The 14,561-nt window shown below is 39.3% G+C and overlaps 1 protein-coding gene across 2 annotated transcripts in view; it reads right to left on the bottom strand.

Moving 5' to 3' along the window:
* LOC136866259 (protein will die slowly) overlaps positions 1-14,561 on the bottom strand; it is a 184,000-nt gene that overhangs the window by 63,352 nt on the left and 106,087 nt on the right. For both annotated transcript variants that reach the window (XM_067143062.2, XM_067143063.2), the window contains exon 5: positions 6,526-6,665. In XM_067143062.2, the coding sequence (XP_066999163.1) occupies positions 6,526-6,665 (140 nt within the window). The remainder of the gene's footprint in view (positions 1-6,525; positions 6,666-14,561) is intronic.

Raw genomic sequence — 14,561 nt, 5'->3', positions numbered from 1 at the left:
TCTGCCAATGGCTTGTTTCAAAATTTTGAAGAGGTACTGCAAACTTGTGTAAGCCAGAAATCGCAGTGTCACAGCTAGGCGTTCCTCGGCAGATATGGCTTTCCTAAATGTTGTGTCCTCTCTCTCAATCATAGCCCTGATACTATACGATATCCATTCGAAATCTTCGGATGACATTCTTATAAGCTTTTTAAAATTGTCATCTGTTTCATGTCCAATCGTTTTTAACAATTGAGCATTGCATCTCTCTTCTTTGCCACCACCGCTTTCTCCTTTTTGTTTTCAAGGAATGCTATAAATACATATAACAATAACTGGCGACGATCAATTTTCGATTCACCATTGTAGCCTCAGGTCAGGCAAAACACTACACTACACCTAAACACAGATGGTGTTCTCGGTCCGCACGAGGTCCGAACACAGTGGAAATTTGCTCAACAGATTGGTATGCAGGTCGTGCTTGTGCGCTCCCGCATCGGCAACGCATGCTCATTCAGGGCGAATGCTCAAGTGTATACGCGGCTTTAATCATAGGGTGATTAATCGCGTAGTACCTTGTGGAGTGTGTGGGATGCTAGAGGCCTGTTGACCACTTTGTTGCCCTCTGCCCAATAGTCTTGTTACAAGCTGGACCTACCCAAGCCTGATCAATAATCTTTTCTCATAGCCTAGTCTTATAACTAGTTCCTAAATTGGCAGCTTTGCACAGGCCGCTGCGTCATTGTTCGAGACACGCCGCGTTGAATTTCTAACCTCTGTGACATCGTCTGAGCTGAGCTGCGGGAGCAGCGCCGTGTTGGGTATTCTAACCTCTGTGACATCGTCTGAGCTGAGCTGCGGGAGCAGCGCCGTGTTGGGTATCTAACCTAACGTTCGCAAAGGGTCTACGGAATCTTTACCTAAATACAGGGTTATCGCCATAATATCCATGTATATCTTTAATTTGCAATAAGAGAACTGAACGTAAAGGTTTTCAATTATAACGAAATTTGTAAAGAAAAGTGAAACGAAACTGCCTAAAAGTTGCACTTTTTATTTTCATCTCGTAGGCCTCTATCGTTGTTGCAATATTTGATACCGTTATGTATAGTATGAGCTAAATGGTTAACACGTGTTGGCCTTTGATTCAAGGGGTCTGGACTGGGTTGAGGATTTTAACTTTCCTTGGTTAATTCCAACGGTTCGGGGGCTGTCTGTTTGCCGAACTAAACATTAGAATTCATCTTAGGTAGGGCCGCATTTTCATATGCGCGTAGATCGTCTATCACCCGACAACTCAAAAGACCTGCGTACAGCTCTGCAGGCCACGCGCCATTATTGTTGCTTTTAAAATAATAATAATAATATTTACATAACGAAAAATGTCCGAATACAATAATTATTTTGCTCTCCCCCTATTTTTTATGTTGCTCGCATTTATAGTTTTTCCGCATCCGTAGTCATTTTCCCCCTACCCAAACGATGCATCGAGGTTTTACTGTATATGTTATGAAATTAAATACCGTACACAAAGTTACATATTGATGAGTGCTCATCTGTTTTCACTTAATACTTGAAACGCTTTCCGTGATCGTATAAAACAAGGAAATTTAGCAGAATATGCCTCCCGAAAAGACTGATAATATCGTTTCTTAGTTGAACTTATTACGAACACCACTAAAAATACTAAATCGCTTAGAAATTCGTCACACAATTCCAAGTTTCAGAACTACCGCCAATGTTACACACGTACACAAACAAAGCCTTTCAGCTGCTATGAAGCATGATACAGTTACTAAAATTGTTTTATATAAATTCACAGCCTTCTCTTTTCACGGATTTCTTTTCTTCAAAATCGCAGCCTGCTACTTGTTTGGGAACATGTCTCATATTCTCATTGAATGAAGTAGCAGTTGAGTTCGAACAGGTGACAAAAGCACGGTGATGATCGATAATGTGATTATTGATACATTTACCGGTCGAATTTCAAACACTGAATCTCGTATTACCAGCTACTGTCGAAAGTCAAACAAATCCAATTTGACCGCAGAAACTACTGTATTCGAGCGAAACCAATCGCGGATATTCAAAATCTGTACAATAACGTTGTTCATCCGTACAACTGTAAAACACACTCAAAATCTGTACATTTTATGGAAAAACCGGAAAACTTGGCAGGTATGTAATACCAAACAAATTAATATTGTAAATACGGTTAAATATTTTGGTGAAATTATAACCTGGAACTCCAATGAGAGAGTATCAACAGAAGGCTGAACATTCAAATTACAACAAGCACAACAAATTACATTGCCCATACAACAAGAAATCTCTTTCGATCAATGCCAAATTTCAACATTCAAGGTTGACAGAAGGATTATCAGAATAATAAAAAGCATCAGGTAGATGGACAATGAAGATTGCTGCCTAATGCAGTGGTATACTGGGAAAATTAGTTAAATAATAGACACTATGAGAAAAAAGGAGAAATGCCTTTTATCTGTCATACAGGGTGTATCAGAACTAGACTGAAAAAAAAAAAAAGCAGGGATGCTTTTTTTGTTATGTTAAGAACGATGGTGCAATTGGATTGATGGAGAAAATGTCTCTTTTCGAGAAAATGAGGTTACTTTGTTACTTTCGGTGCGCGATTAAAATTGACAAACTCACCACATTAGCTATGCCAGAGCATAAGCCGCTGCCGTGCGTCAGGGTAGAGAAGGAGAGGGAGGAGAAGTGCGGTGTATGATGGAGACAGAGATCATGCTCTGTGCATATGTACAAGTTCCCTTGTTCGACTCGCACAGAATTGTCCTTGTCTCCTACATGCAATATCCACAGTTTGTTTATTAAACAGCCATAACTGCACACACAGTAAAAGAAGACACTGCAATTAAGACACACTTGTCAATCAAGGAATGCACCAGATTGTTTCTCATCTCGTCTGGTGGTTGCAGTAAAAAAATTTACAGGAAGAATTAATTCATTAGAGCAACAAGGAACTCCCTCCCAAAAGGCGATGGTCATCAGGCTGACGAGGCTCTAGACTTGCTTTATAACCTTACCTGTTACTGTTTACCCCTGAAATTAAATTTTACAAAAGGCAAAAATACAAACATCTACAAACCACCAACAATAATCATCACTTGATGAGACCAACTCGCCTTTCCTGTTTACAGAAGGGAAATATACAAACATCTACAAACCACCCACAATAATTAGTTTCACTATATACATTTTATATGACATACCTCCAGGTAACAGTCCCACTGCACTGCTACACAAGAAAAACCCTTATCTAGTAAAAATAAGTACGACGACTTTCTCTACGTACGGATACACCCTTCTTTATGAAGAGCATCCCTAACCTTATTTACACTCCTCTTCATTGATGTCTTGAGTTATTCCAGCTTCCAGCACAGGTTAGGGTGACCCCTCACGTTTCTCCAACTGAAGTACTGCATACTCGGACGACGATTTCCTTTAGCAAGAATTAGCTCTGTGCACAACCACACATCCACTCCAGAATGTACATTCAATATGCACCACCACACCCACTGCACATTATCTCATAAGAGAATAAAACAGAGTTTGACTAACATATAAACAGTTAGTGGTGTCTTTTACAGAATGCCCACCTGAAACTTGTAACCACCTGTAATTTTATTTATTATTTATTTATTGCTATTTGCTTTACGTCGCACCGACACAGATAGGTCTTACGGCGACGATGGGATAGGGAAGGCCTAGGAGTGGGTAGGAAGCGGCCGTGGCCTTCATAAGGTACAGCCCCAGCATTTGCCTGGTGTGAAAATGGGAAACCACGGAAAACCATCTTCAGGGCAAGCACCTGTAATTATAGAGTGCTCACTCTGTAATTGTTACTGAAGAACAATAGAATAGAATAACACATCGGAAACTGTGTGAAATAGGTCCCGTGCACCAGTCCGAATGAGAAACAGAATCAGTATCAGAATGACTTTTCGCACACGCGTACACACTTGTACATAGGCTTGCTACGTGTGGTTATAGTATTCCGAAAAATTTACGGGTAGCAACGCCCTCACAGGCACATCTTCACGCATCAGTCAGTCAACCCAACCTTGCTTGAAACAAAGCCCTCGTATTGGCTATCGAGCAGCTGATATGACATAGAACGTCCACTCATGAACATCCGCATTGATCAATTCCAATCTTAAGCCTATACTACCGGGCCGTACCCTGGGTTTCCTAGCCACTTTGTTGCAACGCTTTGAACTGACTTCAACCGTCTTTACTGATATAGCCACTGTTTTCCGTGTTGCACAATTCTTGAGAAATCTACACTCCCATGCCATGTGCAGACTCTTACACAAATTAAAGTTACAGCAATATAAAGATACACAGATACAAAATTCCCCTACTACAAATTCTTATAATATTACGTTTTTGCATTATAAATGAATAAAATTACATGATTTTCATGACTTTAATATTACGAATTATTTCACGAAAATTTCCTAAACTCAAATTAGGGATCATACACTTGTACCATTATAGCATAGTAGCTAATTTGTGCAGAATAAACTGTACACTGCCTACTGGGGCTGGGAAGTGACTATGTGAAATGAACGAGAAACTTGTTCATTCGCACCAAGCATTACTTTTGCCTCTCATTTCCCACTACCCCTCCCTTCCCTTCTCTGATGCACAGCAATAGGCAACAGCTGGCTCTCTGGCGTAGCAAATACGGCAAGGTCATCATTTGAATCGCGTACCCGGCAGTAAAAGAAGCAAGTATAAATATCCACCTAATCGATACTTACTTCTTGATTAAACATCGATACGGTCATGAAATGGACAACTTGTAATACCCGGCAGTAGCTAAGTAACCTCACTTTCTCGGAAAAAAAGAAATTCTCTGCCAATCTGATTGCGGTCTAGAAAGCCAAGAATAACGGCCGAGAGGATTCATTGCCCTGACCACACGGCACCTCGCACTCTGCAGGCCTTCGGGCTGAGCAGCGGTCGCTTGGTAGGCCAAGGCTCTTCAAGGGCAGTAGTGCCATGGCCAATCTGACTGAGCTATTGTTCTTAACATAACACGAAGAGCATCCCTGATTTTTCTGTCGGTGTAGTTTTGATACACACTGTATATCAAAAATAGATTTTATTTATTTATCATATGATGAATATATCTACATACATACATAGTTTCAGGATATGGATATCAAGAAAAGATGAAACCAGGCTATTGAAACAACTATTCAACTACTTTTGGAAAAGTAAAACAGAAAAAATAATTGTTTCAAAGAAGTCTTAAGGTGATTTAGAAGAGTTGAGTAATACAATGCAATAAATTGCAAATAGAGAAGAGAAAAGGATTCTGAAGAACAAATATATAAGACTGAAACGAAAACCTTTGCAACAAAAACATATGTCATATCTGATGAAGAAAGGGCAGGCAGGTTGAAAGAATGAAGAGGTTTTGGGAGAGGAGGAAGATGATGAAAGCTAAATTCCCAGTTAATTCTTTGAAGATTCAGGTGTATATGCTTTGATTTAAGTGGTCCAATGTGTGCATTAAAAAAAAAAAAAAAAAAAAAACAAGAGTGTTACTCGTAATGTTTATATACAGAAAAAAATTTTTTTTTGTAAGTGGCTTTACGTCGCACCAACACAGATAGGTCTTATGGCGACCATGGGATAGGAAAGGCCTAGGAGGTGGAAGGAAGCGGCCGTGGCCTTAATTGAGGTACAACCCCAGCATCTGCCTGGTGTGAAAATGGGAAACTACGGAAAACTATCTTCAGTTCTGCTGACAGTGGGATTCGAACCCACTATCTCCCGGATGCAAGCTCACAGCCGCGCGCCCCTAACCGCATGGCCAACTCGTCCGGTAGACAGAAAAACTAGTACTGTATATGCAATAATATGATTTTAACGCAAGTATTTAAAACTCTTACTAAGCTGAGGAACGTTATTATGATAACTTCCACATTTCACACCAGCAACATGTAGCCCATGAAATGTGTCGCGTGTTGTGAGTGGTGGTGGTGATTATAGACTTCTGCTCACATATATTTTGTTGCTTGATTTTTCTAAGTCGCAAAAAGGGATCATTATCGGCTTTAGGGCCAAGGATGGCAATATTTCTGAAACACTAGGCATACTCTTTTGTAGGATGAGGATATCGTCCCGGGATGAAAACACCAGTGAAGTTTGACATGAAGTGATCAACAATGATGGAGGAATTAGTAATCTCTCTATTAATGAAGAATCTGACATGTTCTTTGAGGTACTGAAGGTCCAATAAATGGTTAAATTTTGTTTCTATAGAGCATACATCATTTTGTGGAAAAACCTACAAAAAACACTGGACTCCATCCATGGTTAATAGCACAAATGAGTCCATAATATCTACTTCTGAACACTAAAGCAAGAAAAAGGGAATCAGTAATGGTTTCTTATGTGTACGTGTTCCATCGTTCTGGATTAGTTCAACGAAGTTATTAGAGTCTAATTAGCTAATATTCAACAGAGTATATAAGAAAATTTTCTAATTACCAAAGTCCATCATAACTACTGGAAACTATGAGTGAGCCATCTCTGTTGAAATGTACAGCGCTTACAGGATCAGAATGAGCAGGTAGGGTCTTCAGGCACTTTCCTGTCCGAACATCCCATATCCGAACACTTTCATCAAACTGAAATGAAAACAAACATGATATTTAATAGGATTAAGTCTTGAGCTTAAGGGATGATTGGATCCTCAAATAGCACCATAGAAGGTTTTGTGGATATGGCAAAACTGCAAAAACAGATGGCAGCACCATAATGAGGCATACAAGGCTGAGGAGTGAAGTAGTTTACTATTGCTTTCCTCCCTGGGCCAGTAAAAGCTACTCCAGTATGACTGGCCCTACAAGTACCACCTTTCATAACATCCAGATGCACTGATTATGCTGAAAATGACATAACACGAACCATATCTTACGAGTTTATATACTGTCACTGTCATAAATGAGATCCAGACATCAGTGAAAGCAACATTCTGCTTTGGCTTGAGCCAAAAGGTCGATGCAAAGATTATGCATGCATCAAGAAATAGCAAAAGGCAGATATAATATGGAAATGAAATATATTTATGAGAAGCTAGAGCAATTTCCATACAGTTTTCAGCTTAATTCAATTTATAATCAATGACACTCAAACAGAAAGACATTAGTAAGACAAAGTTCAATATTTCAAGACCAAAGACATTTTAAAAGGTGTAAGAAAGTCAAAAAATATAATTGAAAAGGTATGAGTTACAGAAATGGAAAGCTTTGGATGGATGACCCTAGATTCGAATACAAGCTTTTATAGATGCTAATCTCAATGAAATTTACGTTCAGTTTATGCAACTGTTTGAGTGCTATCCTGGGTAGAATCTTTCACAGTAGATATACAATAATATACAATGGACTGGTTAATTTGATATTGGATAATTCAAATAAGTGTTTATTCTCCTTGAAATTCCTATTCTAATCAATGCAAAATAATCATAATTAATTCAAAATTTTTGAAGCTTAAATTTAGATCATTTGACGGTAGGATTTATCGCAAGTTAATTTTGTAATTGATAAATTTAACCATAATGGTGAATAGTAAATTGATCTGTATTGAAACCAATATATCACATTAATATGTCAATTAAATATGAATGTCCACCTTGTCAAAACTAACATAATTTATTACAATTTCAATACACCAAACATGTTTCAAGAACCAAAGTTCTCTTCTTCAGTGGTAATGGTAATTTAAAGTAACAAATTCCAACTTGTAAGTTTGAGAAGTTCCACTTTTCCACTACTTTAAAATCTTATAATTTTTCTTGGATTAATATTAATTTATTTGAAAATTAGTCTGTACATGTTTTGTTTTTCATAAAAAACATCTTCAGCCGTGACCTTGATTTACAATTAAAATATACACAAAAACAAAGGTTACATAAGTAAGACACAACTGACCACTCATATTAAAAACACCTTTTCCTTAATAATATGAAAGGTCTAAATATCTAAAGAGTATTTGGTTTTTTCTTCATCGTCACTATTTGACATCTCTTGATGTGAAAGATGTGATATGTGTAAAACTACCCCTTGGAAAATTATCCAAGGCAAAGGGATCTTAAAGTTTCTTGATAAATAAATGAAAGAACAGTGTACAACTACGAAAATTTTTGCGACATCTATCACTTGATGTGAATGGAAAGGGGGAATTTTCTTGTCAGATGAAATGGACTGATTGTGTTCAAGATGGAATACCCAAACCCAGCGTGCCTAAAAATCCAAGGGATGCATTCGTAATCATCAGTTAGCCTGCAATCCGATCTGAATGAAAATAGTTCAGCAGATAAAGGGTGTAAAGAGGTACAAATTGAGCATACATTCGACTCCGGAAGATAACTATTAGCGAAGCGAATATGTCAAAGTGGGAGGAGCGACTCTCCCTAGCGAAATTCACAAGTCGACTATATAAGGCGCTTCACCCTGCCCATCTCATCTTGCTCTACATCATTCTTCGTGTGGTTCACTTCATAGTGTAGACTAAATGTTTCTCTCTACAGTCATTGTCACAGTCATAGGTGTGTTTGATACATCAAGTACGGGTGATCAGTATTACTCTTGCGACAGAGTGAATACATTTAAATCTAAGAATTTCATTTTTGTCCGTATTGAACCGAGAATGGAAGATAGGAAAACTTAAAGGGTCCACCTTTTCAATACAAAAATGTTATAGTTTTATTTATAACATATATTTGCACTTGGAACTAGTTTCGACACTGTTTGGCGTCATCATCAGCCAGTGAATACAAGATATCATTGTGATATTCTATACAGGCTAAATAAATGATTTTCATTTAGAGACTGGGTCAAGCGATCTGTAATCGTCAGTGTGCAGTAATTAAATTGAAAGAAGTTATGTAATGGTTCAACCTTTTCAATATATTGTTACGTGTTGGCGGGGTAAATAAGTACATAAATGCGTACAGAACCTGGTAGCAACCTATTTCTAAGATTTATTAACCCCCCCCCCCCACACACACACACACACACACACAGAGAGAGAGAGAGAGAGAGAGAGAGAGAGAGTCATCGATTATTTACTGTACGAGGACGGTTTGAATAGTTCTTGGAATCACCGCTAGATGTCAGTGCTAGAGCAACGAGGATCCCGCGCAATAATCACACATCCTTTGTGAGTGAACATGTGGTGCATCAGTGCTCTAGCTGCAGGAGTGTGGTAGTGACGACTCTTTGTTGTTGTTCCCGCGTAGTGATTTGTGACAATGGAAAAAACTGAGATTCGAGCAGTGATTAAATACTTTGTAAAGAAAGGTATGAAAGCAAAGGAAATTCATGCCGACTTTCAGAACACACTGGGGGACTCTGCTCCTTCATTTTCAACTGTTGCCAAGTGGACCAGCGAGTTTAAATTTGGTCGGGAGAGCTTGGATGATGATCTGCGTAGTAGACGCCCAAAAAGTGTTACGACCCCAGAATTTATCACAAAAGTGCATAAAATGGTCATGGAGGATCGTTGACTGAAAGTGCGGGAGATTGCTGAAGCTGTAGGGATGTTTTCGGAACGGGTATATTATATTTTAACCAAAGAATTGGGTATGAAAAAATTATCCGCAAGATGGGTGCCACGGCTCTTGACATGGGACAATAAACGCACCAGATTGGAAATGTCCCAACAAAGTCTGGCCCGTTTTCAGTGCAACCAACAAGATTTTTTGTGCCGGTTTGTGACTACAGATGAAACTTGGGTCCACTACTGTACCCCAGAGACAAAACAGCAGTCAAAGCAGTGGAAAGATGCTGATTCACCACCACCAAAGAAAGCAAAGGCAGTGCATTTGATCGGAAAGGTCATGGCCTCAGTTTTCTGGGATGCAAAAGGCATTCTGCTGATAGATTATCTTCCTTCTGGCCAAACAATTACGGGGCAATACTATGCAAACCTCCTAGACCAACTACAGGAAAAGATACGCGAAACAAGGCCTGGTTTGGCAAGGAAAAAGGTCATCTTTCATCAGGACAACGCAAACAAGTGTTATTGCCAAGGCAAAACTTCATGAACTGAGATACGAATTGTTGCCACATCCACCTTATTCACGTGATTTGGCACCTTCAGACTTTCATCTATTCCCCAAGCTGAAAATTTTCCTCGGTGGACGGAGATTTTCTACAAGGGAAGAACTGACAGCCTAATTGGAGAGGTATTTGCAGGCCTGGAGGGATCTCATTTTCAAGATGGGATCAAGGCATTGGAACATCGCTGGACCAAATGCATTAGTCTACAGGGAGACTATGTTGAAAAATAAAAGCAGTTCCACCGAGGTAAGATACTTAATTCTAGTACATTCTGAGAACTTTTCAAAGCACCCACGTACACTCTCTCAGCCACTCAGTCACACTCGTTAGCGCTGTCACAGTCCACAGCCTACACGCCAATCTCGCAGGTCGGGATAGTATCCGCGGTTCACTCAATCCGCCGAACCCCGTTTGCAGTCTACATACATCGCCACCACGTGTTCCCTTCTTCGCCGCTCCAGAACACCCAAGGTTCTTCTCCAGCAGCCGGTCACACACACACACGACGTCAGGGGAACAGGAACGAGTCCTGGGCTCCAACAGGCAGATACTCCATCAGACTGCACTCTCCCAGGCTATCACTGACTGCGCTCCAGCGAACTCAATCTCGCTCTCACTCACTAAATCAGTCTCTCGCTCTAACTCTCACTCACTCCAGGCAAGTCACTCCTCTTTTATATACCTGCCTGAGCCTTCCAGAATAGTCCGGATGCTAGATGTATCCAGGAACCTGGCGAGATAGAAGACTCCAGATTAACAGTCGAGTAATTTCCGTCATCCTCTGTTGTGGGACCGCGGACGGAGGCGAGAGGGCCGGCCTAGAACCAAGTGTTGCTCGTGATTGGCGCGCTCGAGCGTAAGGGGCGTGGGGCCGAAATGATGACGCCCCCGGCGCGTAGCGAGTTGGCATGGCGGACGCTATAACCATTACAATATGTTGACCATTAAATAACTTCTTTCAATTTAATTGTGAACTCAGTTCAATATGGAACATAATAAAATTCTTATCTTTAAGTGTGCAGTAAGACAATGAGTCGCTAAGGATCAGTGTGCTATACTTAGCCCGTGTGAAATTATCAGATGCTATAAATGCTACTAAATAAATATAGTCATATTAGGCAGGAATGAGTAATTGAAGAGTGATGCCCAGTTTAAGGATAGGTCAATTCTCAAGTATCGCTATCTGTAATGAACGGGTCATGAGTGGTGATCTTCAGGGACATTAATTGCTACTTGTGGTAGTCCATCTCGAGCCTACGAGTGATCACTACCATTATAACATTTATCTTGATGTCAGATAAACTGTACTTCAAATAACTTGACTCACATCGGTTTTCACATGTATGCAAGTGCCCCGTGAGCCCAGTATCTACAGCTACCAGATTGCGCCTATGTGCCAGCAGTATTCCTGAGTGGAACGACAGCGTGTGATTTCAATGGCTAGGAGGTAGCAGTTTCCAGTACATCATGGAAACAACTCGGAGCCAGATGAACCCAGAACCTTCTACCAGTGAGATGGCGGTCATAGATAACTAAATCCATATGGGTATCGCCAGATGACAGCAGGTTACACACCAAAATGATGAGTACATTCTAATGATATCTTAGCATGAAAATCCATCAAAGGTCGCATTAATATGGTAACAACTTTGTAGATAAATTCAGCAGCATGCATTTTGATTTCATGTATAGTGTATAGATCACATAGATCAGTTATTTATAAGGTTCAACCTATTCAATACTAATTACATGTTGTATACATGTTATTCAAAACATTTATTCAACATGGGACAGGTTTTGGCATTTAAATGTCATCATCAGCCATAAAACAAATCACAAACAAATGCGCAAGGACACATTCATTAAAACTGGTGTAGTGACACATTGAAGTATGTACATTAAGTCTTTACACGTCCATTCACACCATGTGTCAAACAAACTGTCAAAACAAAAGAGCAACGGCATAATAAGACTGGCGCAGTGACACACTGAAGTATGTACATAGCCTTTCACTATTCAAAGATTAAAAGAAGGTTCCTTGATATGTTGTCAAAGCACAAAAGTCTTTGTACGCCCATTCACATCCCGTGTTAATCAAACAACAATAATCAGATCCAGCGTAGTGACGCACTGAGATATTTACATGGTCCTTTCACCAATCTAAGTCAATAGAAGGCTCTGACATACTTCCAAAGTTAAAAGTCATTATAACGTCCATATACACTATGTGTCAAACAAAACGTCAAGAACTTATTGGAATCACTTGGTATACAATTTTACCTGTTAAAATTTACACTGATGTATATGAAATTATAAGAAATAGTCAGTGGTAATAGGCTGTCATTCAGAATTATTCAGTATTTTTCTTACAGTACATCAACAAATTTTTTTTTCTCTGCTCAATTTGGAAGAATTTTAACAGCTTTGGAACAGCATGTTGAGACGTTAACCTTGTGAGAAAAAATACTGAAGGACAGCCTATTACCACTGATTATTTCTTATAATTTCATACACATCAGTGTAAATTTTAACAGGTAAAATTGTATACCAAGTGATTCCAATAAGTTCTTGACGTTTTGTTTGACACATAGAGTATATGGACGTTTTAATGACTTTTAACTTTGGAAGTGTGTCGGAGCCTTCTATTGACTTAGATTGGTGAGAAGACCATGTAAATATCTCAGTGTGTCACTAAGCCAGATCTGATTACTGTTGTTTAATTAACACGGGACGTGAATGGGTGTACAAAGACTTTTGTGCTTTGACAACATATCAAGGAACCTTCTTTTAATCTTTGAATAGTGAGAGGCTATGTACATACTTCAATGTGCCACTGCACCAGTTTTATTATGCCGTTGCTCTTTTGTTTTGACAGTTTGTTTGACACATGGTGTGAATGGACGTATAAAGACTTTTAATGTACATATTTCAATGTGTCACCACACCAGTTTTAATTAATGTGTCCTTGCGCATTTGTTTGTGATTTATTTTATGGCTGATGATGACATTTAAATGCCAAAACCTGTCCCATATTGAATAAATGTTGTGAATAACATGTATACAACACGTAATTAGTATTGAATAGGTTGAACCTTATAAATAACTCATCTATGTGATTTCAGTTCAATACGGAAACAACAATGAAACTCATATCTTGAATAGTGTGTAGATAGCGAGATATACAATTCTCAAAGGGGTACAGTTTTTTTATTAGCTTTACCTTTCTTGTCTTCTGGGTGATTAATGGTTAATCACCAAAGTTATCCCCAGGAATATGCATGAATTAGAGTTTACTACCCTGTAAGTTGTTATGTGTGTTTAGTTAAGCACTCGTAGATGGGTGGATTTAAATAATTCGGCTGACTTCTATGTATTACCATTTTAAATCAGCTGGAAGGATCTTCTTAAGTTCTGATTATTAATTGACCAGGTGGTTCACAAATTAAAATCTTGCATGATTATTTTTATTTTTATTTTGCTAGGGGCTTTACGTCGCACCGACACAGATAGGTCTTATGGCGACGATGGGATAGGAAAGGCCTAGGAGTTGGAAGGAAGCGGCCGTGGCCTTAATTAAGGTACAAGCCCCAGCATTTGCCTGGTGTGAAAATGGGAAACCACGGAAAACCATCTTCAGGGCTGCCGATAGTGGGATTCAAACCTACTATCTCCCGGATGCAATGCATGATTATTGACATCCTCCCTTAGTTTAAGGATGCTGAAAAGTAAAGAAGGAAAACAATGACTCGAGATGTGAACCAATGATCTAGAAAGATATGTGAGTGTGTGGAATGTTATACTGTAATTCCCTGTCGGTAAAGGTCATCTTAATATAACTAGAAGGTATTTGATTGGGGTGGATATTAAGGACGTGTTAGAAATTGAGGGTGATAGAGAAAATATGCGAAGATATGCAGGACATAAGTAATAATAATAATAATAATAATAATAATAATAATAATAATAATAATAATAATAATAATCCACGAACCTACTACGGTGTCGTAGCAGGCGGAGAGGTGATACTCCGACGTGGCGCATCCCAGGTGGCGGATAGGGGGGTCCTCACTGGCTTGCCGGCGGACTTCAGCGAAATAAAATAGCTCTCGCGGACAAAACACACATCAAAAAATCCACTAGTGTCTGTTCTGGTATCCAGCAACTAGTGGTCTGCGTCTGTTCACCTAGTTGGTGCAGCAGTGAAATATGGCTTGATCTCAACAATCAAGTCTGTAATTACCCTGATCTTTATTAAAGATCACCAAAACCAACTTCAACTTGAAGTAATCATGATGGAACAAAAGGAAAGAAATCCGCTACCCCAGGCCCCAGTCAACGAACTGGACTTTCCTGGTCATCGGATTCTGGGGGGACCAGGAACATCATGAGGAGAAGAGTCGGAGCTTCTCAAAATCTCTTTGCAAACACTATATTGGCACTCTCAATGCAAACACTCTC

The sequence above is a fragment of the Anabrus simplex genome, chromosome 3, assembly GCF_040414725.1.
Source record: "Anabrus simplex isolate iqAnaSimp1 chromosome 3, ASM4041472v1, whole genome shotgun sequence".
Taxonomy (NCBI): Eukaryota; Metazoa; Arthropoda; class Insecta; order Orthoptera; family Tettigoniidae; genus Anabrus; species Anabrus simplex.
The sequence above is the reverse complement of the archived record's forward strand: the minus strand, read 5'-3'. Positions and strand labels throughout refer to the sequence as shown.